Here is a 27,245-nt window from a genome sequence, read left to right as displayed (position 1 = left end):
TGTTGTCATCTAAGCCTTGTCCCAACTATATGGGGTTGCCTACATGGATCTTGTTTCACGATTTCATTCTGTTCAGTGCCATATAAATTATATTATAAATTTATGATATTTATATATAATATAAAATAACACACACACATACATGCCATCATCATCATCCAACCCTTATCCCAATCATATGGTGTTGGCTACATGAATCTTGTTTCGCCATTCCATTCTGTTAATGCCATACAGCATAGCTTGCCTTACAATTAATATTTGATTAACTGTATATTTTTTATTAATATTTTATTATTTTAATATGAACAAAACAGTATAAGGGCAAAAGAGTAAATTTTCTTGAGAATGCAAATGACCCATGTCAGCAATATTAGACATAAGAGGGTTTTAATAATAATTTTACCAAATGGTCTGAAGTCTGAAAAGCAAGATTAGACTTAAGAACCTGAAATGGATAAGCTAATTTGTGAAGCCACAAAAGTTTTGTTTTGACCTCGAAGTAATCTTGCGATCCTTGCAATTACTATTTTTCTCGTGTGATATGAGTTGATGAATTATTTCTTGAGAAATTTATTTTTATGGAAGCCCATTCATATTATTAACCATAAATTGCTCTTCCTGTTGTATGCTATCCTTTTGACAGATGCCTCATTTCCATCTACATCTTTCCTCAGATGGTATTTCACAACATACTCCAGGTTCAATTCTTGATATTATTAAAACAGAGAGCATCCTATCCAAGGAAATGCTTAATGTAGCTTCAGCCATTCCAGAGAACAGTGGCAGCCAAGTCAGAAATGTAAACATGTTGCTCTCAACATCCAAGCCAAGAGATTCACAGAATTCCAGGATTCAATCCCTTGGAAAAAGTAACAGGAACAATAGGAGGAAAAAACAAGAAAAATCTAACAGCAGACGCCTTAAAACTGCTAATTTTGAAGATGCGATTGAACTCTCCATTGCAGCTTCTGAAGCACTGGTGATATCTGAGCTAGTAAAAAACAGTGCAGCTTTAGAAAGTTTGTCAGCTAATTCTGTACTTGAAGTTGCACTTAGGGTGAAGGAAGCACGGAACGGAAACTTGCTTCTGGATGGATTGGATGATGCCTCTACTTGCTCGAGTAAGGGGGTGGATGAGACTGAACTGCTATTGGATCTGGATGAAGACTTTATGGAAGATGCTTTTGAGGATGTAGGGATATCTGTTAAATGGGTTTCTTCTTCTTGTAATAATCAATGTGGCTTCAATTTGGCTACAAAGGACGCATGCAGCCCATCGAGGATTTTTTCTCATGTTTTAGATACTCCTGCATCAGGAAAGCAGGATGCATGTGATTCTGATGTTCAGTACAGGGGGTTCAGAGTTCAAGAGGTTGGTTTTGTTGGATTTTCTAGAAAATAGAAGTTTCACGCTTGAAGATACATTGACTATGGATATATTGGTTTTGGAAAACTCACCATTCAAATTTCTTACTTCTGCATGAGGTGATCATGACTTCATGAGCTGGGCCTGGCAGGCTTAGCACTGAGTATTCATTGGCTTGCATATAGAATAATTGTTATATTTAATCCAAGCCAGGACTTGGTCAACAGGTATTGGGCCTAGACCCAGCCTATAAATTTCTGGGGCTGGGAATGATGTAGGTCTAGGCCTGGACATAACCTAGGCCCAAGCATGAAGCATTGTGGACCAGGCCAGGTTGGCTAAGAATGATCATCCCTACATGTCAGAAGAAGCTCAGTCTAGACCTGCCTTTGGGATAGGGCTGTCTGGGATAGCAGACCTGAAGAACGGACCCAATTATATAGTGTCTGGGTCTGCATTACATGTCCTGGCTTTGTTCAAGATCGGTTTTGATTGTTCCAAACTGATTGAGACCTGAACCGACTATATATATAATTAATTAATCATGCATATTTATATTGGCATATTACAAAGATATCCCCAGTCTAATACCTATTTTTCTTTTTCACAATAAAAATACATTTTTTTTTGTCATGATACTTGTAATATCATCATATTATGATGTCCAAATCAAACAATTAGGTTTTTTGTTAACTTACAGGTTACAAGTATAGTTGTCAATTATAGTCATGTCTTATCAGGTCAGACCTAATGGTCCCGATTATAGACCCTATATAGTCTGGTTTGGAACTGGTTCTGTACATTTACTTGTCGAGTCGGGACTGGGTCTATCGTGATCCTGACCCCACCAAATCCATTTAGAGCACTACTTTGGGATTAAAGACTTCAAGTATACAGCTCCACTGGGAATCCCACTTGGATGAAGTGGTTGGAGAAACTTGAATGTTTCAATAGCCCAGGTAAGGCATTTCCCCCCTTTTAATGAACTGAGGGTCTGTTTGGTTTGCAGTCGGAATGGTCTATTCCTCTGCCTGTTTGGTTCAGATGGGAATTGGAATAGGCTGGAATGGGATCCTCATTCCCGGGGGGGGGGATGTCATTCCCTCAAATGGGGGAATGCCATTCCACCAGGAATGGGACTCGGATTTCGATTCCACCCAACCAAATGGTTGGAACTGGAATGGGCCATTCTGATTCCGATTCCAGATCCCTATTCCTGTGAACCAAATGGACCCTGAGCTCTACTTAGTTGTATCCTCAGGGTGAATGTATAACCTAGTTTAATGGTGGGTTCAATCATAACAAATCAAGAAACTATGGTGTTATAAAATTACATTCATAGACATACCAAAGTGAATGCTTGAAAATAATCATAGATAATGTGGAGTATTGAAGGGCTATTTCATGGGTTTACTTGATGCTGGTCTGGTTTGCAGGGAGTCAAATTTGATATTGCTGATGCAAATTTATTTTACACTCAAGCAAGTATAGATTCTCCTTGGGTTCAAGAATCAGGGAAAGCTGGTAAAGTTTCTTCTAGTCTCTTTCTGGTCTTTATTTATTTGAATTATGAATATTTATATAAATTTCACATTTTATTTGTATTATAGTTGCAGAAAATGAAATAACTGATGTAGATACAGACAAATTCAGAAGCCGTTGGTTAGGTGGTTGGACTATCAAGGTGGGATAAGGATCCTATTAATTTTAATTTGTCTTCCTCATCTTTCAACTTGTTTTGACCCTGTATAATGCTTTTTAAATATCCATGCCAAAGCCGAAAGGAAATGTATCAGCAGGTAATAAATCAAAAGGTTGCAAGACACTAGTTGGGGTGTAATTTGACAGAGACATAATGCTCAGAATGTCACTCAAGCTGGGTTTACCGTTTAACGTGACCCATTGACACCTCTGGTCGTTTCTTTGAATGGGTATAGGGCTATTAGTCATGTAAGTACTATACTCACGTGTGGCTCAGAGAGTTGGATGGATATCATGGATTGGTCATGTTTCCCCTCTACAGAGCTGAAAAAGTGGGCAAGTTTTGATATTATTTTGCTCCTTGACCTCTGTTTTAATATATATTAGATGGTTCCTTGACCTTCCATCTGGAAAACCATTTTTTACGTGTGCAAATTTAACAATAATCTGATAAACATTCTTTTTATATGTGGTTAGCCTGATAATTCTGGGATCTTGAAGGATGCTGAAGTTTTTGCATGCTTGGACCAAAGTAGTAGGAAAGGCCCAGGGAAATTCTTCATTGGAGAGACCAGCTTTCTCTCAGAATCTGCGGATGTTGCCCCAGATGAAAACTCTTTTGTACAGAATCTGGAGACATGTATATCTTTGATGCCAGGCATGCCTTCTGAATATCTATGTGATAGAACAGATGAGGAAATAGTACCTTCTCAAGATATTGTGAGATCATCTAGTCTTTCCTTGGCAGATCCTATTTGTTCCCTTGTTCCATGCAGTGTTTCCTGTGACAATGTCAATGATACTTTATATCCAGACCAGAAATATAGAGAAGAGGAAACTGATGAGTGTTTGAATCCCATATCAGACCTTGGGACAGACAATTTGCCCAGAACACTGGCTTCAACTGTACAATCTGCTAATACAGAAAATAATACTCTACCCAAAATCCATAGTAAAATTTCTGGGGCTACAAGTCGGAGGGAGTTGAACTCCCTCAAAGCTTATAGCATGTTAGTGCCTGCTCAGAATTTCATTTCAAAGAGTAAAAACATTCACGGTAATGAATCACTTTCAGTGGCAGGTGCTTTGGGGTTTCTTTCCCCTGAAAAAGGTGATAATTATTTAAGGTCTTCCAGTAACGAGGCAACTAGACTCTTATGTTTAGATCCTGCATCTAAATGTTCTGCTGGTGAAGGTTGTGAAATTTCTGCCACTGGGAAGCATATCCCAGAATTGATGGTTAAAAAGACCACTAGCAAAGAAACTGAAAGTAGTAGAGATGAGTTGCAGGTTAATCAGAAAGAGGATAGGTGGTCACCTATTATTTTAAATAATGGGAGCCGTCGTCGTCATCGGGCTTCAAAAATTGTTGAAAGTTACATTACTGGAGAAGGGAATTTAGAAAGGTTTTTAGTACCAGAACTGATGAAGAACACGAATTTAGTTTGTTGTGAGGATCAAAGTAAGACTAAGTTGCTTCCTCAATTGCCATCCAGTCCATTACCACACCCTCATGATGATCAAGGTCCGCCGCCAAAAAAGAAAGTTCGTTTCTCAGAGGACAAAATCAAGTTTCAGCATAACAAGAGCCGCCCAGGTCTACAATCCATCAAACTTGTGAGCTACGATTTTTGATTCATTTATTCAACTTACAAATTTCATATTTGGAGTTGTCATATGATAATTATTAATGCTTTAATCTTTGCAGGTTCAATAACAAGATTTGGCAAAAGGTTGGAAAATTCCAACTCCCAGTTAAATTTTAGAGCTAGAAAAGTGAATAGTCTGAAAAATTGCCGCATCAAGTACAGAAGCAGAATGATATTTCAAGGCATAGAGTTTTTGTTGACAGGATTTTCTAGTCAGAAGGAAAGGGAACTTGAAGCACTTATAAGAGAACATGGGGGTATTGTTCTGTCTCACATTCCTTTACCTTCTCTTGATATAAGAGGAAATAGAAGATCAAGGCGAAATCAGAAGCAGAAACTCCTTCCTGTTTTGCTGGCCCCCAAAAAGGTTTGTTTTGTTGTGGTTCAAAGATGTCTCTTTAGACTCTTGCTGCACTCACAAGTTGGATATGTTTAATATTTGTGGAGATAAAATTCTAAAATCTGAACATGTCAGTCAAAAAATAATCTGTATAAATTGGTAAATTGATTAAGTTGCAAAAAAGAAAGCAATAATGAATACCAGCACAAAAAGATCATCAATAAAAAAGCCACTGTAGAAAGTTAAGGCCCAAGGTATCTTAATCTTTTCTCTCCAAAGGCAGGCATTTTCTGCCATGTGGTGGGATGCCCTGGCAAATCTTAACTTTCACTTGATGATGGGCTTTCTGGCTTTGCTGTGTGCTGCAGAATTCTGTTGGCCTCAAACTTATAGATGGGAAAAGGTGTTATGGGATATGGAGAAACATGAGAACCAATTTAGGTACACTTGATCTGCCTCATGAAAAAAAGAAAACATGGAGAAACAGGACCCCAACCTTCTTTGTCCTACCCTCAATCCTCTTCCCCCACTCATCAATTACCAAAAGATAAAAGAAAAAAAATTGAAAAAAAGTATTTATCCTAACAGTGATGATGAACTTAAAGGGTAAATGCACTTGTTTTTTTCCTAGCAAACACATGATTTTTTTTGGTGAAAACAAAATGAATATGATAAGCCTCAATTGAAATAGTTGAGCTTCTTCAAGGGAGCTGGACCTCCTGAAATGAGACAGGGGAGAAGGAAGAAGAAGGAAAAAGTGGAAGTAGGGATATTCTTTTTCTGATTACATAACGAACTCGTGTGGCCTTGTAAAGGTATGGCCTCAATGCACTAGCTCATGCAATTCTTGGTCCTTTGTCTCGTGCTCTTCATGTAGTCTTCTAGTGTAAACGAATCACATTGGTGGAGGTGTGGGCTTCCGTAAGGAAGGACCTTGGGTCTCGTGGGCCTGAGTGCTCTGATCTGCTGGGTTCTTATCATCTCCTCCCCCCTAGAGTTTGACCTTGTCCTCAAGGTCCAAATGAGGGTACTGCTGCTGCAGCTGAGAATAGTCCTCCCAGGTATCATCCTCCACTGGGAGATTACTCCACCTGACCAGGGCTTGTTTAACAATTTTCTGCACCCTCGTAATCCATCTGAAATCTGTAATCTGATCCGGTTCAAGTGTAAGTTCCCCATCAGCAGTAAAGTGGGGAAGGGTGGAGCTGACAACAACTGTTCCTTCACAGCAGGGCTTGAGGGAGACATGGAATATAGGATGGAGTCAGGAGGACTGAGGTAACTACAACTTATAAGCAACAGACCCAATTCGTTCTATGACACGGAAAGGGCCAAAAATACCTTGGTGACAGTTTATGCCAGGCACAATGAGCAATAGAGAACCATTTATATGATTGTAGCTTCAAGTAAACTAGGTTCCCAACCTGGTATGCTACTTCGCGACGGTGCTTGTTGAGTGGGCCGATTTATGTTTAGTTTGTTTTCTTTTAAATTAAGAAGTTGTTGGGCCTTGGGCCCATTAGTTTTTATTTTTAAAAGAATTGTAAGTACTTAGTTTGAGTTGCCGCCCTACTAAGGGCATCTTTGTAATATCTCATATTTAAGTTAATTATATAAATAGAATGAGGGGCTGGCGGCTAGGGTTATGAATCACTATCCTAGTTGACCTTCTTCTCCTTTTCTTCCATTTCCTCTGTCTATTGCTGAAACCCCCAACTTTCTCCTCTTCCTTTCACAAGAAGCTTGGCCGAATCTGCACATAAGGCTTTCTACTTGGTATCAGAGCAGGTTGAAGGTTCTTGAAGAGATTCACTCCTGCAGCCCTAGATCGGCCGACTGCATGGAGATTTAAGAGGCTGATCGAAGCTCTCAGGTAAGCTCAGTTTTTGGATTTTCTTGATCGATCTGTATGCCCTGTAGCTGGTCTAGGGTTTCTCATCAGAATCAGGAAAAACTAGAGAAAGGGGAAGAGTCCTGATTTTGTTGGACTCTTCAATTTTGACCTAGGTAGTGGCACCCTAATTTTTTAGGGTTCCTTTGGGTTTTTTGTAAGGGGCGATTCAAGTTCCATGTGGTTTGGAGGCTTCTAGAGAGGGTGATTGCTTTTTCTCTCTCTTCTCCCATCCCACAGAAAATGAATCTTTTGTGGAAAGAAAGTCCAGGACACCGAAGGAGTGTCGTTGGTTCCAGAAGGTATTCTGTTTGTTCTTGCTGCATTTTTTGGTTGTTTTCTGTATCTCTTTTGAGAAACATGGAGGGACACAGAGCTAAATATAAGCTCGGGAATGAAATAAGACCAGTGGGAGGAGGTGATGGAGACCCCTTCGGAGCTGGGACCATTACTACAGTTAGGTTGGATGGTACAAACTACTTGGAATGGTCCCAATATGCAAAGATGGCCATTGGGGCTCGTGGAAAATTGGGGTATATTACTGGTGAAGAGGTGAAACCCGAAACTGGCAACTCCCGGTGGGTGCAGGAAAATTATATGGTAATGACATGGTTGTGTAATTCTATGTTGCCACATATAAGTAAAAATTTTTTATGGGCAAACACTGCTAAGGAGATATGGGATGGGGTTGCAGAAACCTATTCACAAAGGGAGAATGTTGCTAGGGCTTATCAACTGAGAAATCAAATTATTGCCACAAGGCAGGGAGATAGATTTGTTGCAGCCTATTTTTCAGTCCTTAAGACCCTGTGGCAGGAGATCGACCATCTAGAGACCTTTGCTTGGGAAACCACCAAGGATGCAGCTACCTATCAAAGACATTTAGAGAAGTATAGGGTGTTCGAATTCCTTGCTGGCCTTAACCCTGAGTATGACATTGCACGACAACATCTTCTTTCTAGGGACAGTGTCACTCTCTCCCAAGCATATGCCTTTGTGTCAAGAGAGGAGTGCAGGAGGGATGTAATGATGAAAAATCTCAGTTCTGATCAGTCTGCTATGGTAAGTGCTGTGAAATCTAAACAGAATGGCAATGAAAACAAAAAGGAAGACAAAAGGGACTTGGTTTGTGACTACTATAAGAAGCCTAAGCATACAAGAGATACTTGTTGGAAGCTTCACCCACATCTTGTGCCGACCAGATTGAAGAATAAGAAAGGAAATGCACACATGGTAGTTACTGGTGATACTCTGGCCCCCCTACTACAGCTGCTTTGGAGTCCGTTGCAGCTGTTGCAGTAATGGCCGAGCTTGAGAGGTTTGGGTTACTTTGAATCAAAGGGATACAGTTAGTTCCAGTTCAGCCGTAAGCGGACAACAAGGTACAGGTAGCACAGGTGGAGCTCACTCTACCTTCTTTGCCCACACAGGTAGTTCACATGTCACTGCAAACTATGTTTCTGCTTCAGGTAAGGAGAGATCTCCTTGGATTATAGACTCTGGAGCCTTAGAGCATATGACCCATTGTTTCACTATTTTCTCCTCTTATCAGCTCTGTTCTGGCAGAGATAGGGTCTCCACAACTGATGGATCCCATGTTCCTATTGTTGGGAAGGGATCTGTCAAGATTAATGATTCTATTTGTTTACCCTCTGTCCTCCATGTTCCTAGATTGAGCACTAATTTGTTATCTGTTAGTAGTTTGACTAAAAATTTGAACTGCTCAGTAATTTTTTCTCCTGGACGCTGTATTTTGCAGGATCTAGATTCAAAGAGGACGATTGGGAGTGGTCATGAAGTGAATGGAATCTACCTCCTGGATGCTCCTCCTCTTCACCAAAGCCATCATGTTTGCAGAGACAGTGAGACAAAATCTGTGGGTCAGATTATGCTTTGGCACAACCGTCTGGGTCATTTATCCTTCTCTTCTTTGAGTTGTTTGTTTCCAAAACTGTTTGAGTCTGTGAGTCTGTCAAGTTTGAAGTGTGAGGGTTGTGAACTTGGAAAGCATTGTAGACACTCTTTTAAACTTAATAATAAAAGATGTTCTTCTCCCTTTGATGTTATTCATTCGGATGTGTGGGGCCCTTATCATGTTCCCTCTATGGGTGGCTATCGCTATTTTCTCCTGTTTGTGGATGATTTCTCTCGATATTCCTGGATTTACTTGATGAAATCACGCGATGAAGTACCATCCTTGGTGAGGCAATTCCACCATATGGTACTAACACAGTTTGGGACGAGAATACAGATGTTCAGATCTGACAATGCTTGAGAATATTTTGAGAGACATCTTACCTCATATCTATCGGAGTATGGTGTTGTCCATTAGAGCAGTTGCTCCTATAGTCCACAGCAGAATGATGTTGCAGAGAGGAAGAACAGACACATCGTTGAGACGACAAGAAGCATGATGATCACAGTCACAGTTCCGGTTCGTTTTTGGGGTGATGCAGTTCTCACGACAGTATATCTGATTAATAGGGTGCCTTCTCGTGTACTCGGATTCAGCACTCCATTATGTTTCATATTCCTCTAAGGGTGTTTGGATGTGTTTGCTTTGCGCATATTCTTGGCCCTTACCGTTCGAAGCTTGATCCCAAGGCAAAGAAATGTGTTTTCCTTGGATATGCAGAGAATCAGAAAGGGTACCGCTGCTATGATCCAGTCTCTGGGAACCGGTATGTTACTATGGATGTTACCTTTTTTGAATCTACTTACTTCTTCTCAAAGGATCCTTCTCAGGGGGAGTGTTTTGGGGAAATAAGTCAGCAGTCTATCCCTCTCCCAGTTCCAGTCCCTGTGTCTACTCCTATGCTTGACCACCACCTTTGCGTTCCATTTCACAGCATTGCTCACGGCACCTTGCCACCTCCTTTGCGTTCCATTTCACAGCATTGCTCACGGCAGAGACTCCATAAGGCGGTTGGTTCCACTACAGCAAAACTCACACCACTTCCTGTCGATCCCTTGGAGACTCCAAATTCGGCTGATACGGATTCAGGTATTCCTCTTGATCCCACTACTATTTCAGTTCCCATTGATCCTACTGACACTGTTACAGATAACCTTGATCTCCCTATTGCTCTTAGCAAAGGGAAGAGAAAGTGCACTGCTTATTGTATCTCACAGTACCTATCCTATAGTGGACTTTCTCCTTCCTACCGTGCTTTTCTCTCTTCTCTTGATTCAGTGTCTATACCCAAGGGTGTTAATGAGGCTCTCTCCAAACCTGAGTGGAAGACAGCTATGCAGGAAGAGATGGAGGCTTTGATTAAGAATCAGACATGGGAGATTGTGGACCTACCAGAAGGCAAGGAGATAGTTGGATGCAGATGGGTTTACACAGTAAAGTATAAGGCAAATGGAAGTATAGAGAGGTACAAGGCAAGACTTGTTGCAAAAGGGTGCACACAGACTTATGGCATTGATTATCTAGAGATATTTGTGCCAGTTGCAAAGATGACTTCTGTTCGGATACTCCTTTCTCTTGCTGCCTCATACTCTTGGCCCTTGTTTCAACTGGATGTAAAGAATGCTTTCCTAAATGGGGATCTGCAAGAAGAGGTGTATATGGATCTTCCAGCTGGTTTTTATGATAATGCTGAAAAGGGAAAGGTATGCAAGCTAAAGAAGTCACTATATGGCTTGAAACAATCTCCCAGAGCATGGTTTGACAGATTCAGAAAGGCCCTGATTGTTTTTGGCTACACTCAAACTCAATCTGATTACACCTTGTTTGTGAAGCGCAGGGGATCTTTGGTGTCAATCCTATTGTTTATGTGGATGACATTGTTGTCACTGAGAATGATCTGAGTGAGATTGACAGTCTGAAGAGGAACCTGCATAAGGAATTTGAGATTAAGGATCTTGGAGAACTAAGATACTTCTTAGGCATCGAAGTTGCAAGATCGAAACATGGAATTTTTATCTCTTAAAGGAAGTATGTCTTGGACCTTCTCCAAGAGACAAGGAAGCTTGGAACAAAGGCAGCTAGCACCCCCATTGATCAAAACCATAGAATCAATGCATCAGAAGGTGAACCAGTAAAGGACCTTGGGAGATACCAAAGACTTGTGGGTCGGCTACTATACTTGTGTATGACAAGACCGGACATCTCCTATGCAGTAAGTGTAGTGAGTCAATACATGCATGCTCCACGAGACCAGCACTGGAAGGCAGTTGACAGGATCCTTGCTTATTTGAAGGAACATCCAGGCAGAGGCATATTGTTTACTGATCATGGACAACTGAAGCTAGAGACCTATACAGATGCAAATGGGCAGGATGCCTTGATGACAGAAGATCAACTTCAGGAGTATGCACCCTAGTTGGGGGTAACCTAGTCTCATGGAAGAGTAAAAAACAAACAGTTGTGGCAAGATCAAGTGCAGAAGCGGAATATAGGGCCATGGCACATGGAGTTTCAGAACTTCTCTGGATTCGTTCTCTGTTAGAAGAAATCGGTGTACAGGCAGAAGAACCTATGATGCTATACTACGATAACCAGGTAGCAATCAATATTGCCCATAATCCAGTCCAGCATGACCGAACTAAGCACATTGAAGTAGATAGACATTTTATCAGAGAAATGGTAACTTTTAGAGAAGTTTGTCTTCCATACATTTCTTCTGATCTGCAGCTTGCTGATGTTCTCACAAAAGGTGTTGCGAAGAATAAGCTGGAACATGATCTACGCAAGTTGGAAATGTGTGACATCTATTCCCAACTTGAGGGGGAGTGTTGAGTGGGCCGATTTATGTTTAGTTTGTTTTCTTTTAAATTAAGAAGTTGTTGGGCCTTGGGCCCATTAGTTTTTATTTTTAAAAGAATTGTAAGTACTTAGTTTGAGTTGCCGCCCTACTAAGGGCATCTTTGTAATATCTCATATTTAAGTTAATTATAAATAGAATGAGGGGTTGGCGGCTAGGGTTATGAATCACTATCCTAGTTGACCTTCTCCTTTTCTTCCCTTTCCTCTGTCTATTGCTGAAACCCCCAACTTTCTCCTCTTCCTTTCACAAGAAGCTTGGCCGAATCAGCACATAAGGCTTTCTACTGTGCTTATCATGCTGGAGCTTCATTTGCTGCTGGGCCTTGTAAAGGTGGAGTTTCAATGCTTTAAGGACTGTGTCCCCAGCTGAGAGTTGGGCATCAATCTCTTCTACTGATGTGGATCTCCTTCATATGGTAGGAGGGGAGGTGGGTCACGACTGTAGAGTATCTTGAAAGGAGTGGTTCCAACTGCCACATGGTATGAGGTATTGTACCAATACTCTGTCCAAGGCAACCATTTCGTCCATTATGTGGGCTTTCCTCCTGCATGGCACCTGAGGTATGTTTCCAAACATCTATTAACTTCACCACCTCAGCCTAGTCATTGGACTACAGGTGGTAACTAATAGAATGCCACATATTCACTCCTTGAACCCGAAAGTATTCTTCCCAGAAGTGGCTCATAAGTGCTAGGTCTTTGTCTATTACTATAGAAACCGGGGTCCATGGAGCTTGGCCACATTCTAAACATAAACTTGGGCTACCTGAGCAGCTGAATATGGGTGTGGTAGGCCCATAAAGTGAGCATACTTGTTGAATCTATCTACCACCACGAAGATCACCGATTTTCCCATAGGTTTTTGCAAACTTGTTATGAAGTCCATAGACATGTCATCCCACACTTGCTCTGGAATGGTTAGGCTATAAGAGTCCAGTGGGGGCTTGAGTCATGTACTTCTGTTGTTGGCATGTGGGATACATGGCCACATAGTTCTGAATTGCCTTCTTCATCCCCTTCCAATAATAGTGAGTTGCCAATCTTCTGTAGGTTTTAAGAACCCCCAAGTGGCCCCCATCTGCTAAGTCATGGAAGAGCTTAAGTAGGTCGAGCAAATGGGTTGAAGATGGTGAAACTACCATGGACCCTTTGTAGAGTGGAATGGAGCATACTGCAAAGTATCCAGGAACTGTCCTGTTGGAATTGGGTTCTAATACAGTTTAGCTCCAGGTCTTGCAAAACTTCCTCTTGAATCTTCTCTGTAAGTGGATAGACAGGTCTCAAAATAGATAAGTGGGCCAATTCTTCCCATTGAGACAATGCATTAACAACCTTATTCAATGGGTTTGGCTTATACTCAATCAACAATTCATACCCCATGAGCTTGGCAGCCCATTTTTGTTGTTCTAAATTTAAGGCTCTTTGGTCCCCAAGAAACTTCAGGATTCTCTGATATGTTTTGAGAATAAACTTGTGAGCCAACAAGTAAGCTCTCCACTTCTGGAACGAGAGAGTTGCAACCATCAATTCCTTTTAATACATGGACTTTGACTGGGCCTGTTGGGACAACGATTTACTGAAAAATGCAATGGGCTGCTCCCTTATAGAGGATTTATGTAATCCTATTGACAACGGATTCAGGTATCCATCATAGGAAGCTGTATAGAGCATTCTCTATCACATTGATCATTAGTTGACATACCATCCTTGAATATCCCAACATACTCGGGTATGTTACCCTAAAAGGATCTCATTGGTTGGCATATCAAAGATAGACAAGTCTGTACTTAGCCTGATACCAATATCAAGTCTAGGGATTAAATGCAACGCCCAGTTGTTCCACCCATCACAAAGTCCAGGAACACCTGGATTTGGTCCAATTCAATGTTTCTTGCAAACACTCATTCTCACACTTTAGGTCATAACCCAAGCAACTAAGACCCATTGCTCCACTACCTTGGACGGTATGAAAATGATAACCTTGTCAGGATAAACTCCTAAAGTCTATCCCTTGGTTGTGGCCTCACACATAATACCAATATGAACTAAGGGGTGATCTAGTAGAACAAACCCATAACAAATGAAATGAATGAACTTTTATTCATTACAAGTTATGTACAACACATCAGTTGGAGTTGGGGGCATACACATTATCTAATAGTAGCCGCGTTGTTGGGTTATTGGTTTTTGAGTGTTGAGGTTTTGATTCAGCCTCGCGAGGTCAAGTGTAGTTGCGAGGTTGGGTTATCAATTTCTTAGCATTGAGGTTGTGATCCAGCCTTGCGAGGTCGAATGTGGCCACGCCATCGGGGTTAGGTTATTAGCTTCCTAGCATTGAGGTTGTGATCCGGCCTTGTGAGGTCGAATGTGATCACGAGGTTGGCTTGTTAAGGACCAGTTGATACTCTTGAGCCTTATTTGCATGGTGTCCACAAGATTTTACCTTGCGACCTAGTGAGGTTTCTTTGTCATGTTCCGCTTGGCCTCGCAAGGTCATGTTATCTTGTTTGGTAGTCATTCTGCGAGGTGGCCTCACTGTATCGTGAGTGTTTTCTTGTGAGGCCATTATCTTCTTCTATTGATATCGCTGTGGGGTCTCAGTTTCAGTTTTCACCATTTGAGATCAACCTCACTATGCAATTTTAGTTGTAATTTTACAGTTTTTACTTTTTAACCCTCAAATATATATTCACTGTCTCACAAAGGGTTAGTTGTTGGTTTAGTGGATGGAAGATTGGTAAGTAGTAGAGTAAATAAAATGTGGAGGCCTGTGATGTTGGGGGGGGGGGGGGGGGGGGGGGGGGTTAGTTGAGAATAAGCATTTCAGGTGTTGTGGTTATAGGGGTGTTTTTCTTTTTTTTTTTTGTTTGGAAAGGTGGATTTTCATTGGAGGGGTGTAGGTTTGGCTCAGTTATTGTTTGATGGGGGTAATATCTTGTCACCACTTAGTCGTATCTCTCTTATTTTTATCTTTTCTTTATTATAAAAAACTTCATATGTTCCATGCCTTATACCTGATGCTCTGGAGAATGTGATGGCATTGGTGGTACAGCTTCTTGATGCTCCATAGCTCTTGAACTTGGTTGGCCTTTATGACGACGATAGAAAACACGGAAGGGAGGAGGATCAGGTAGAGGAGGGAGCTGAATCTGAGGTAGAGGAGGGTTCTGAACTTGTTTGTCCTCATGCCTACACACCCCCTGAGGAGAAACAAGAAAGAAAGGTTCACTCTCAAAAAAGGTGACATCCATGGAAACATGATATTTCCGAGAAACGGGATCAAAGCACCGGTACCACTTTTGATTTGAAGGGTATCCCAAGAATATGCAAGGAATAGCACGAGGATCTAATTTCCCACGAGTGGGTGACAGGTTTTGAACGAAGCAACGACAACCAAAAACACAAAGAGGAATAGACAAAAGAGGAGCCTTGGGAAACAGAAGTTGATGCGGGGTTTTGTACTCTAACCACCGAGACGGCATACGGTTAATGAGATAGGCAACACAAAGGATAGCTTCAAGCCAAAAGCGTTTGGGGACGTTCATATGAATCAGTAGTCCCCGAGCTACTTTAAGAAGATGGTGGTTCTTTCTTTCACCAACACCATTTTGTTGTGGTGTTCGAGCACAGGAGCTACGGTGGAGAGATCCATGTGAAGTAAAGAACTCCGTAAGGTCATTATGAAAGTATTCTTTGGCATTATCAGATTGGAAGATCTGGATTTCGGTTTGAAATTGGGTGAAAATCATTCTTTGGAAGTCTTGGATAATTTTTGGTACTTCATCCCTAGTTCTCATGGGGTATACCCATGTATACTGGGAATAATCATCTATAAAGGTAATGAAATACTTGTAGCCGCTTTCAGATGTTAGAGTGACTGGGCCCCAAACATCAGAGTGGACAATATGGAAAGGAAATTCAGATTTAGTATTCTTTGAAGAAAAATGAGTTCTACAATGTTTACTCAATTGACAAGTTTGACATATCAACATTGACTTAAACAGCTCTGTAAACACAATCTTTAAGGAATCAAAGGATAAATGACCAAGACGATTGTGCAATAAATAGGCTTGATTCTTACTAGATTTACTCTTAGACTCAATGACTACAAGGCCAGCCTTATTCTCCAGCAAGTAGACACCATCCACCATACGCCCTCTACCAATCACCTTCCCGAGTCCAAATCCTGGATTACACAATGAGAAGGGAAAAAGGTTATTGAACAATTTAAAGAATTGATTATACTACTACCAGAAAACAAATTAATAGGGAATTGAGGAACATGTAAAACATCAGAGAGTGTAGGGCCAAAGGGAAGAGAAACTGTCCCTTGATCAGCTATGGTAGAGAATGAACCATTAGCCAGCCTGACTTTGTCTCTTCCAGAGAGAAGATGATAGGTTTGAAAGTAGGTAGACTTACCGGTCATAAGTTTTGACGCTCCAGAATCAATTATCCAAAGGAGAGTCAGAGGAATGAGACGATACATGGAGAGCTGTGGCAGAATTACCTGGTGTAGACGCATATGAAGTTGATGGAGGGGGGGGGGGCATCCATTTGGCGAATTGCCCTACAATAAAGCTCTAAATGATCACGGAAGGAATTAATGATATCCTCCCTAGGGTCAGAACCAGTTGTGTATGTTTGAACTGTAGTAGTAGTAGGCTGGGTCTCTTGAGTAGCCATGGTTGCTGCAATGAATTTTCTTGGATCTTGCTGGCTTAGCCTCTTATGCAGGTCTGAACCTTGTTTCTTACTCAATTCCTGAGTCCATTTTGGCTTCCCATGAGGGTCCCAACATATGTCACTATTCATGATAGCTAGTTTAGATTACACTAGAAGAGGTTGAATAATCAAACTTATTTCCCTTTCACACACGGTGTTAATTTTGGGGGAAAAAAAATTGCACCAGGAATAATAAAAGAACCAGGCAGCCACCTTCTAGGTCAACTATAGTACTTCAGTCACTACTATTAGACAGTGTATGCCCTTAGCTCCAATCAACATGATGTACATTATGACATTTATTGTAAATGAATAAAGTACATATTTGATTCATGTTATTATGGTGTGTTTCTGTGTAATACCCTTAAACTGGAAGTGAGCCTAAAAGCTTAATGGGCCTAAAAGCCTATTTCGAACTGGGTTAATTAGATTAATTAAATAGGGGCGGATCTAGGATTTGGATCAGCAAATAAGACAAGGGATTATCCTTATCCACTTAAAGAGTCCAGATCCAAATAAAGATTTGGATCAAGGAACTCCTAATTTGATTATGAAAGCCGATCTTTATCTGCAGATAAGATAAGGGATTATCCTTATCACTTAAAGAGTCTAGATCCAAATAAAGATTTGGATCAAGAAACTCTTAATGAGATTAGGAAATTGTCTCTTTACGGCTATAAATAATAGAGCAGGGCGAATATTGAATTCACACTCACTCAATACAGAGAGAAGACAACTCAGTTAGACTGATCTTGCCTTCAGCTCTTTTTCTTCCTACTCTTGCCGCCCTACCCTGTTCGATCTCCAGTTATTGGATTTGATCAAAGATTCGATCTTGATATTGTTTCTTGCCAGAAGAAACAATTTAGAAGCTGTGCTCACTATCCCATTCGATTCTTGCTGAAGAATCACTAGTTCTTGGTGAAGAACTACCTGCTGATCCTGCCTCATCCCAAGCTGTCATCTTCAGTGGAGGGAGGATTTGGTACACTCTTTGGGCGTGAACACCTACGTTGGGAGGAGCATTCTTGCGTGGATTCCGTATCACGTATATCCCTCCCTATTTTTGGTTTCAGATTTAGTCTGGTTTGGTTACAAGAACGAACCTTGAAAATGCAGTTTTCTAAATTGGGAAAAGGATTCCCGGATTGGAGTAAAGAAATTTTTGAAATTTCGCCCAACCTTCTTGCAGGGTCCGGCCATCCTTATGATGCTGTTACCGAACTCACAGGTCATCACTAGCCTACCATAAATCTTGTATGGCTGTTGTAGCAGTATGTACAGGTCCTCTCTTGACCTACAAATCAAGTGTGGCTGCTGTTGCAGCATATATAGGTCATCCCCTGACCTACAAGTTCACCAGAAGGCTGCTGTCGCAGCATATAAAGGTCATCACCAACCTACAGTTTGTTACAGGGATCAGCCAATCCCAGAAAAAAGGAAAGAGGAGGGACTGTTCGCCTCACATTGACAGACTGAACCTATTACAGGTTCTGTTCTGGCACACGACCAGAAAAAAAAAAGAAAAAGAGAAAGGGAGAGAGAGTACTTCAGTCCGATCTGAATCTGGATCTAGATCTTCAATGAATCTGGATCTAGATCTGGCGAAGGGAGAAGTCAGTAAAAGGTTTGCTCAATCTCTTCTTTCAGATCCAACAGTCCTGCTCTGATACCATCTTGTCCAGAACTGAAGTGAAGAAAAGATAGAGGAGAGAAAGAGAGAAGAGAGGAGAGAGATTTGAGAGCATCAAAAAGTTGCTGGCGGCGCCAGCTTTTTAATATTTATATTAGGGTGACTGAACATAACATAAAGACAAGGGGAATTACAATAATACCCCTGCGACACTAATAGAAATAAAAAACATAAGAAAAAACACTCTTTAACCAGTCTTTTGACAGTATATAAACACGCACAATTAGTAAAGAAAAAGAAGAAATTGTGTTGATTGGACAACATTTTATGTTCTTCCTTACTTATTGGTTCAGGTTTTGAAGTCTTTGAGGATTCAATACAGCATTTAGCAATGTTTGTGTTGATTAAACCCTAACAAATAAGAAAATAATAAAAAGAAATCAGTGTATAAACACACAAAATGAATATTTTAGTTTAAAAATGTCTATTTTATAATTATAACCTCAAAAAAGTAAGAATATAAAAGTTTTTTATAACATGCTATAGAAAACTGCTTGGCGATTAGGCAAGGTGTGCCTCCAAGGGCGCCCGCCTTGACAACTATGCATGCGTCTAAAGAAATGCTTAGACATATGGAATTTATTAGAAAAAGACCATTGCCTTGGTAGCTAAGATGAACTCTTACGAGGAACTAATTCTTTTTCATGTATTTTGGCAGTTAGAAACAACCAAATTCTTATATGGTTGTGCGGTAAATGCCTTCTTGCTGAAAGATAATTGGCTTACTGATTCAATTGTGGCGGGTTCAATGTTAAATCCAGATAAGTAAGTTCCTTCTATCATACATTACTCATTTAATGCTGGTTTTTATGGTCCTACTATTACTGGTTGTTTTGAACTACAGTAATGTATTGCACTGACATAAAACACCAAATTTTTATTAAATCATAAAAAATGCTCAAATGGTCTCTAATTCTCTTGATTTCTACACCAAAATTCTTCTAAAATCAGGGCATATTCAGATCCAGGGTTTTCTGTTTCAGCAGTCAATACCATCTATATGGTGTGCTGATATCATCATAGTTGTCAGATGATATCAGTAATTGGCAGAACCCATCGCACCAGAAAAAAAATTTAAAGTTGCTCTGGTGCCAAGTAGTTGATTCTAGGTAAAAGGATGCAAGATTGAATACACCCTTATTTTGGTATGGACATCAGCATAAACCGAAGAAAAAGGTTTAATCTGCACCAATTAACTAAAGTAACCCTGTTTAGTTTTTATCGTTTGGTGATTTGCAGGCTACGAGGGCTAATATCGTTTTTTACTTTTGAAATCTTATTTTTGATGAATAGCATGAATTTTCTAAATAAATCAACTTATAAATATTACAACGTGATGTTGTAACAGAACATATCATTCACATGATGAGGGCATAGCCCACCTATCCCTCCCCCCGATAGAATCGTTTACAATTGAACCCAAAAGAGTTGCTGTCTATTGACTACTTTAGCTAGGGTATCAGCCAAACTATTGGTTGATCTTTGTACCCATTGAACTGTTAACCATGTACTCCTTGTATTTACTCTTTTGAAACATTTATGGAAACAAGAAGTTCTAATTAGTTGGTATACCGCTATACTGAGTCTAAATGAGTCTGTGTTGTCTCCTTGTGTATTCATCATGACCAAAATAAATATGATCACAGTGCTGCAAATAGGAAAAACTGAAGAGATGAACAACAACCAAAAAAATTACTAGACATGCATTTGTTCCACCTCTTCATGAAGCATATGTATCAATTATTTCCACGACTAAGTTTTCTAGGTTGATTTTCTCCAGAAGATACATGATTCTACAAAATCAAACTAATGCCAAGGTCAGGAGAATAGGCCGCTCGGTTTGTTGTGATAACATGTCCTACATATTTGATAGAGTTGGTGTCATGCTCCATGGAAGACACAGTTTTTGCACTAAATTGGCAAATATTGTTAAGGTGAGGACTTGATCTGGACATAAGTAATCATTTTTTGGTTTTAATAACTCGCTTTTTTATCTTGTTCTTCCTTGATGCTCTGTTTCTAATTAACAAATTTCTCCTTATACATATACCAAATGATCATGATCGTCATCATTTAGTTCCTGCTGTCTTTATGCACTTAAGCTGCTATATGTGGTGGAAGGGAGATAAGAGTGGCTTAGTTACGAGTTACGACAATAAGTTGAGTACAAACTTTGGGAACATTTGACCTTCAAGGGTTTAGATATCTCTGTATAGAATTTGATAATTGATATGAATAAAACACTCGTTAATTTGATAATTTGACCTTCAAGTTTCATTCTTGGTTGACTTGTTAAGCAGGAATTTGTGTGATACTGGTTGCATCTAAGTTTTTGACATTGCATAAGAAGAGGGTCTTCTGAAACTATATATGCTGTTTGCTGGTGTAAGTGAAGATTTGGATGTGAGAATGGATAGGAAGAAAACATTAGAGTTAGAGAAAGATATGTTAGAAAAGAACAGATTCAGATATAATTTGTAGGACCAGAGAGAAGAGAGAGATTGCACTAGTTTGTAACTTACCATACAAGAACGGCTTGAGACAAAATTATTCCATATTCAACTCAGTTTTGATTACAGTAAGGGGTCTTATATGTAGATTTGATGACTCCTATGCTCATTTATTCAATAAAAAAATACAGAAAAATAAAATTCCTGCGAATTTGAACAGAAACTCCTTGCCATCTGAATTAAGAAAAACAGAACTTATAAAATTCTGTAAACCATATTTTTTACAAGGGGCCATTACCTAAATCTGGTCCCTGCTATCTGGGGTCTTGGGAAGGATGGATTGGATATATATCTAATGTATGGTATATCTGACTTGAATCCTTTTTTCTCATGCTTGTAAAAACTAGAGTCTACCATTGAACCAAGCAATGACCATTAGTAAATCATAACTTTTTTAACAATAAACAATAAATAGTAGGGATAGTACAAATCAGGTATTTATTTACAAAAAAAATATGGACTGGATACAATCTACCCTTTAATATCTTCTAAAGTAAAAAACAAGTTTAAAACATGGAAAAAGCCATGATGCGGGAAAGACATGATACTGGAAGGGGCTTTGACCAATCAAAAGCCCCCATGAATTTTGATAGAAGCCCACCTGGTTGGTTACTACTTTTATGATGGTGGTTTATTGGCTATAAGTTTTTCCAGTATGATGCCTTTTCGGCATCATAGTCAAACTCTTAAAACATATAAAACCAACAAGAACAGTATTTACGTAAATGCCATATTGACACTTGCAAAACCTGAAGAAACTTTAGCATCAAGATTTCATTCCTAGTGGAATATGAGGTGGGCTTAGGACAGATATCCAACTTGCTTGAAGTGATAGCTAGCGTGCCCTAGAGAACCTTGTGAGCCAAACTTTCGAAATTTCTTCCACATCTTGGGTTCTCTCAGCCTTATTCTTCTTTCTCTGTAGTCCGCACCTGCATTGATTTGACTAACAGGTTATTCTTTAAACTGGGTTCCCTGAATCTGTGCATTAGGGAAGATGTACTAATCCCACTTGTAGCTTGTACTGTATATGCATATTAATTTTAAACAAGTTTTAAATTTCTATTATCCAAGGATGACAGAGAAGTTGAAATACATTAACCGGCTAACCATGGTTATGAGCTTAAAGCCTTCTTGAAGAAGCTGCTTTGATATGTCATGGGTAATTTGGATTTTCAATTTCATATTGGAGTTAATAGTGGGAATGTATAAAAATGCTAAATGGATATTATATGGTCTTGTATCATCAATATGGACTTTAATTTGCAAAGTGGTTTTTATTTCTATGTTTGGTTAAGGCATCCCTTGATCTTGTCATACACTTTTTAGTTCTGTAAGTTGGACTGCTGCTTGTTATTGTCATATTTCCACCATTCTTGTGATTGCATTTCTGATATTATCTTTTCTTTCGATCCATCCCTGTTGGATGCTTAGCATGGTGGAGGACAGGTGTTCAGAACTCTCCAGTGGTTAATCCAGAGTTTGCAGAACGGAAAAAATTCTGTGGGTGTTATTGTTGCTGAGGATGTAAGTAGGGCATCACGTCATTTGAGGCACTGTGCTTTGGAGCAAAAGCTACCCATGATGGTTAGTATAACAACATGCTGGATATTTCCGGTTATTGGGATCTTACTTGGCTTTGTTGGTTAGCTGCTTGCATATATATATTTGAGCATTTTTATGCAGCCAGCTACCTGGGTCATAGACAGCTTACATTTAGGAAGGCTACTTCCTTTCGTGGAGGATGGGCCCTCCTATCTTAACTCAACAGTTGAGGTTCCTGATTGTTCAACTGCAGTGGAGTCAAGTGAAGAAACATGATTGTTGCTTTTTGTAGTTCAGCTTGTGGAGATGACTGGTATGTAGTCGATAAACTTGTTCAACTTTATATTTTGTTTCCAAACAAGTATGAGTACTCAAAGTTGATTTTGAGAATATTAATAGATGCATTTTGTATCAATTCAGGCAAGAAGCTTCCGCAAGCATTTCTGTTGTAATATTTGTTGATGATTCTTTCAATTTTTTGTTCATCTCTGATCCTTAGTTTGAAGAGAAAGTAGAGGTAAGTTTGCTTTTGGTTGATGTTCGCTGTTTGAACCACTTACATGTGCTTTTCTCTATTGTCCTTTAAGATGATCATATCTGCATGCAATTCAATCAGATTTGATTATGAGACAAATAATCTGCTTGATGTATTTTCAGGCATTGCAAACCTGGGTGATCCGTTCTTCGATGCTTTCTGCCTGGGTGACTTCGAGCCCTGCTGCTATTCGAGTAGCAGTTTGGAACATTAGAATACAAGGTAAAGATATCTTGTAATCATTCTTATTTTCTCCTGATAATTTTTGCCTGGATTACTTGAAGTCCAGGTGCTCTGTTGGGGCATTAAGATGTAACACTAGGCCTCGTGGTAAAATGTTTGTGTTATCTTGTAGTCGTGTCTTAATATTATGTATATACTAGATTTTTACATTGCTTATAAAAGGGAACGTGTGTTGCATGTAAAGTTTTTACAAAATAAAAAATAATAAAAATTTGAAGACTGGAAAAATGTGGCTCTTTGAAGGACGGCATTTTATTTGTACAAGGGAAAATTCCCAATTAGTACCCTGTACTTTGGGCCTAGTGTCACTTTGGTCCCTAAACTTTAAAATGCGACAATTTAGTACCCAAACTTTTAAAACGTGACAATCTAGTACCTGTTGTTAAATAGCTGTTAATCAGCCGTTAAGTGGCATTTGAAAAGGACACAAATGCCCTTCAAGTGTTATTTAATTTCTTTATCTATCATCTAAATGTTGACAAAAAATTAACAGTCTCAAATCCTTGCATTTTCCATTCAAGAAAGTTGGGGTCACGTTTGAGTGGGCATTCTGGTGATACCAACTTTCTTGAATAGAAGAGGCAAGAACTTGAGATTGTTAATTTTTTGTCAATGTTTGGATGGTTGATAAAGAAAATTAGATGACACTTGAAGGGCATTTGTGTCTTTTCAAATGCCACTTATCGGTTGGTTAATTAATTAACAACAAGTACTGGATTGCCATGTTTTTGAAAGTTCGGATACTGAATTGTCGCATTTTAAAGTTTGGGGACCAAAGTGGCACTAGGCCAAAAGTACATGGTACTAATCGGAAATTTTCCCTTTGTACAATCCAGCTTACCAATCATAGAAAAACACTTTTAAAGCTATAATCAGTTTCTTTTTTCCTATGGTAGCTTTTACATTAGAGTTTGTAGTCCTTGTTTAATTCGATTCTAGCTAACATGATTAATGTGGGAGAAAAAGATTTCTTTGTTCATTATTATTTATTCATAGAATGTAGCGAAGGTAAATCATGGTTTTAAATTGACCCAGGCGGTCGAATTGTTCAATCGAGAAACTGGTTACGTATTTGGTTCCGCTTTCCACCTCGCCCGGCATTTCTCAAAAAAAAAAAAAAAAAACTGTTGGCTCAGTCAACAAACTGCTGACCCGAATGGTTGACCTGTTGAATTGTTTGATCTGAGTAGTGGTTCTTGGTTTATTAGTAAAAAAATTGAAATTATTTTTTAAAAACTAAAATGAGAAAAATTTGAAATTGTTTTTATAGAATTTGCTAAGAATTTGCTGTTAAAGCCTATAACCCACTATCACCATTCAGACAAGTGGCCTTTTCATTTTCTAGAAAGCTAGAGACGTGGCAATTTGTAAGAAATTCTTGTTAAAGCCCACAACCCATTATCAGGCTACAGCTCTTCACCATTCAAATACATGGCCTTCTCATTTTTTTGGAAAGCTAGACATGTGGCAATTTCTGAGAAGTTGCTGCTAAAGCCCACAATCCACTATCACCATTTTCAATTCATTCTTTAAAAAATGCAAAATTAATTATCTACAACCATTTTCAATCCATATTCTAATAATTATTGAAAAACTATTTTTTGAAATAAACATTTCTTAGAACTTTAATAATTATTTAAAATATTAATAAATATAAATTTAACATTATTGATTTCATAATATAAATTTAATATTACTGATTCCCCGTACTTAGGTCATTCACTAGTGAAGAATGAAAATAGGAAGGGAGAAGAAACAAATGTGCAATTTTTGGATTCATGGGCTACATAAATTAAATGAGATAATAACAATAAATAAATATTGTTGTTGTACTAATGACGGACTCTGTTAAGCACACATGGAAATCTGTGATTTGGATGCAAGCCTAAATTCCTGCATTTTGGAACAATACCACTATTCTCAAAATCTTGCAGTTGCTGTTGGTAGTGTTGCCAATCCAGTTCTATCTAAAACCATTTGTAGAGATACAGACTTGGCTGCTAAAAGTTTCCAAATCACTAGACTATTTACACTGAACTATCTAGATTTTCAATTCGTTTCTACTTTCTATAACACGAAAAGCATAGATTTCAGCCTTTGTAGTTGTAGAAACCATCTATTCATGAATACAATCTGAGTAGTGTTGTTATTGGCTCACGGTACATAGGGCAGAATCAGAAGAAAAACAGAAAATAGAGGTAATGATAATTTCTATAATAGCAGAGTAATCCTAGGGATAGTGATAATTAAGTACAGCTACGTCCTTTTTTGCAGAAATTAGTACAGCTACAAACATGTCACTTGGCATGCACTTTTAAATGATCCGCACATTAGTTAATTGAATTACATTCTGAGTTATGTCTTCTGAAAGAATCAAATCTGAATAACCTGATTTTAATGATCAGGTGGTTGCGCAAGGCCTCAACCCTAATCCAATCCATCCTGAATCGAATTGGATTGAAACCTGTTGTGAGGCTCACAAAACCCAGGAATAAGATAAATGATTGCTATGTAAAAAAAAAAAAGAAAAAATATAGAAAAATACAAAGCACGTATAAAGATTTATGTGGTTTGACTTATAATCAATATCCATAGGTTATAGACATTAGAGGAAAATAATTCCACTATTCAGTAATGGAAATTTGCAGTTGTAGTATTCAGTCTCCCATTAAAACCCTTAGGTTGTGTTTGGAAACAATGCGAATGAGTGTAAATGTAAATATGTAGAATGTAAAACGATTCATTTTGCATTGACAAATTTATCTTCTTACCCAACAGACTTTTAGCTGTAATGGATGCAAACATGAATTCCAATAAAGCATATGTTTTTTCTTTATCAAAATTCAAAAGCCCACTTGAATGCATATTTACTTTTTTTTTATTGATGTACTATTATATCTTATATCAATGTAAATATGCATTGATCTGTCATTTGTCATAATGTAATGTTGCCAAATACAGACAAAAGTGAACTAGAGTACAAATTTACCCTGAACTGGGATTTACACTCCATTTACATTGTTTCCAAACGCAGCATTAGCTCTTAGTACAGTCTAAGTTTCGCCTCCCCTGTTTCTCAAACACTCTCTTGCCCTCTTTATTGGCCTCTAACAAAAGGACTTTATGTGAAAAGACAAAGCTATTTATACGAGAAAACCCTAAATTGAGTCATCCCCACAAAACTGTGTTAAGATGTTACAAATCCCGAGAGCTCTTGCTACAAGCCCAGCGATGCCAGGCTTTTGCCCTCTATGGATATCAGGCTACTTCAATCTTTGATAAGTGCACAATGCGATCTGCGATACTAGCTTACCATATATGCATACAAGCGACTTGCGATTTTCACCTTCTAATATCCAAGTATCCAAGTGATATGTGATTTTGGATACTTGTAATATTCACTTCATCTACGATGCGATATCCAAGTGCAACTAGCTCAATTGCAATTCCATTAACAATATATGAATTTATGCCCCGAGTTAGGGCAGTTGGATTTTAAGAAAAATATTGCTAACCATCTTGTCATCTTTAAAGAACGAAAACCTTTGGACTAGAATGAAGTCCGTGTAACAATGTACGTTGAGATGGTACTCAGTTGAGGAGCAGATATAGTTTCACTCCCCATATCCGCCCTGACAATATTGATCAAAATGCAGTTGGAGATCAGAGTTGCTATCCCACTCTAGGAGCTCAACTCTCCCCCCACAGAAATTGATAATCATTTTTATCTCCCTATATATATTGCTTTGTAGAAGGGAGTGAAGTTGCACTTAACTTGTATAGATAGGCATGCATTTATATATGCTTTGCCTATTTCTGTGTTTTTCATAAATAGACATGATTTTGGATTCTTGCTTGGGGGTCTAAGACCACTTGGTGCTATGAAATTAATGTTTATAGGCTTCAATGTGCCAGATGCAATTTTACATAAATGGATCAATATAGTTTTCTTCTTTGGCATCGTATATGCATGGAAAATATTACAAATGGCTGAGTTTGGTCCTACTCAAACTTCCTGTTCTAGGAAGGAAAGCCTGATAGCTCTATGTTTTGATGAAAGTGCTCAAGGATCCACTGGTAAAGCTGGAATTGGAGGAGTAGTAATCCGTGGGAGTGGGGGAAGTGTCCTTTGGGCTTACAGTGGTCCGATCGGGAGAGCTGATGCCACCGAGGCAGAGATCCTAGCTGCCTTCACAGGTCTCCGTTATGTCAAAATGTTAGGCCTTTCCTCCTTATCTATCGAGGGTGACTCGGTTAACACAATAAAGTGGTT

The 27,245-nt window shown here is 39.0% G+C and overlaps 1 protein-coding gene across 11 annotated transcripts in view; it reads left to right on the top strand.

Annotated features, from left to right (window-relative positions):
• The window catches only part of LOC104607858 (uncharacterized), a 57,543-nt gene extending 34,343 nt beyond the window's left edge, over nucleotides 1–23,200 (top strand). For 4 of the 11 annotated variants that reach the window (XM_088891567.1, XM_088891572.1, XM_088891574.1 and 1 more), the window contains 11 exons: nucleotides 644–1,372; nucleotides 2,803–2,890; nucleotides 2,977–3,050; nucleotides 3,545–4,664; nucleotides 4,776–5,083; nucleotides 18,798–18,904; nucleotides 19,905–20,073; nucleotides 22,084–22,236; nucleotides 22,336–22,507; nucleotides 22,615–22,711; nucleotides 22,852–23,200. In XM_088891567.1, coding sequence (XP_088747693.1) covers nucleotides 644–1,372; nucleotides 2,803–2,890; nucleotides 2,977–3,050; nucleotides 3,545–4,664; nucleotides 4,776–5,083; nucleotides 18,798–18,904; nucleotides 19,905–20,073; nucleotides 22,084–22,236; nucleotides 22,336–22,470 — 2,883 coding nt within the window. In that variant the 3' untranslated portion in view covers nucleotides 22,471–22,507; nucleotides 22,615–22,711; nucleotides 22,852–23,200. Of the gene's footprint in view, nucleotides 1–643; nucleotides 1,373–2,802; nucleotides 2,891–2,976; nucleotides 3,051–3,544; nucleotides 4,665–4,775; nucleotides 5,084–8,706; nucleotides 9,365–18,797; nucleotides 18,905–19,904; nucleotides 20,074–22,083; nucleotides 22,237–22,335; nucleotides 22,508–22,614; nucleotides 22,712–22,851 lie in introns of those variants that run through there. The other 7 variants (XM_088891575.1, XM_088891576.1, XM_088891569.1 and 4 more) reach the window with 6 other exon arrangements.
• Nucleotides 23,201–27,245: the final 4,045 nt, after the last annotated feature.

This window comes from Nelumbo nucifera, chromosome 7, assembly GCF_055504915.1.
Source record: "Nelumbo nucifera cultivar China Antique chromosome 7, China Antique-T2T, whole genome shotgun sequence".
Taxonomy (NCBI): Eukaryota; Viridiplantae; Streptophyta; class Magnoliopsida; order Proteales; family Nelumbonaceae; genus Nelumbo; species Nelumbo nucifera.
The sequence above is the reverse complement of the archived record's forward strand: the minus strand, read 5'-3'. Positions and strand labels throughout refer to the sequence as shown.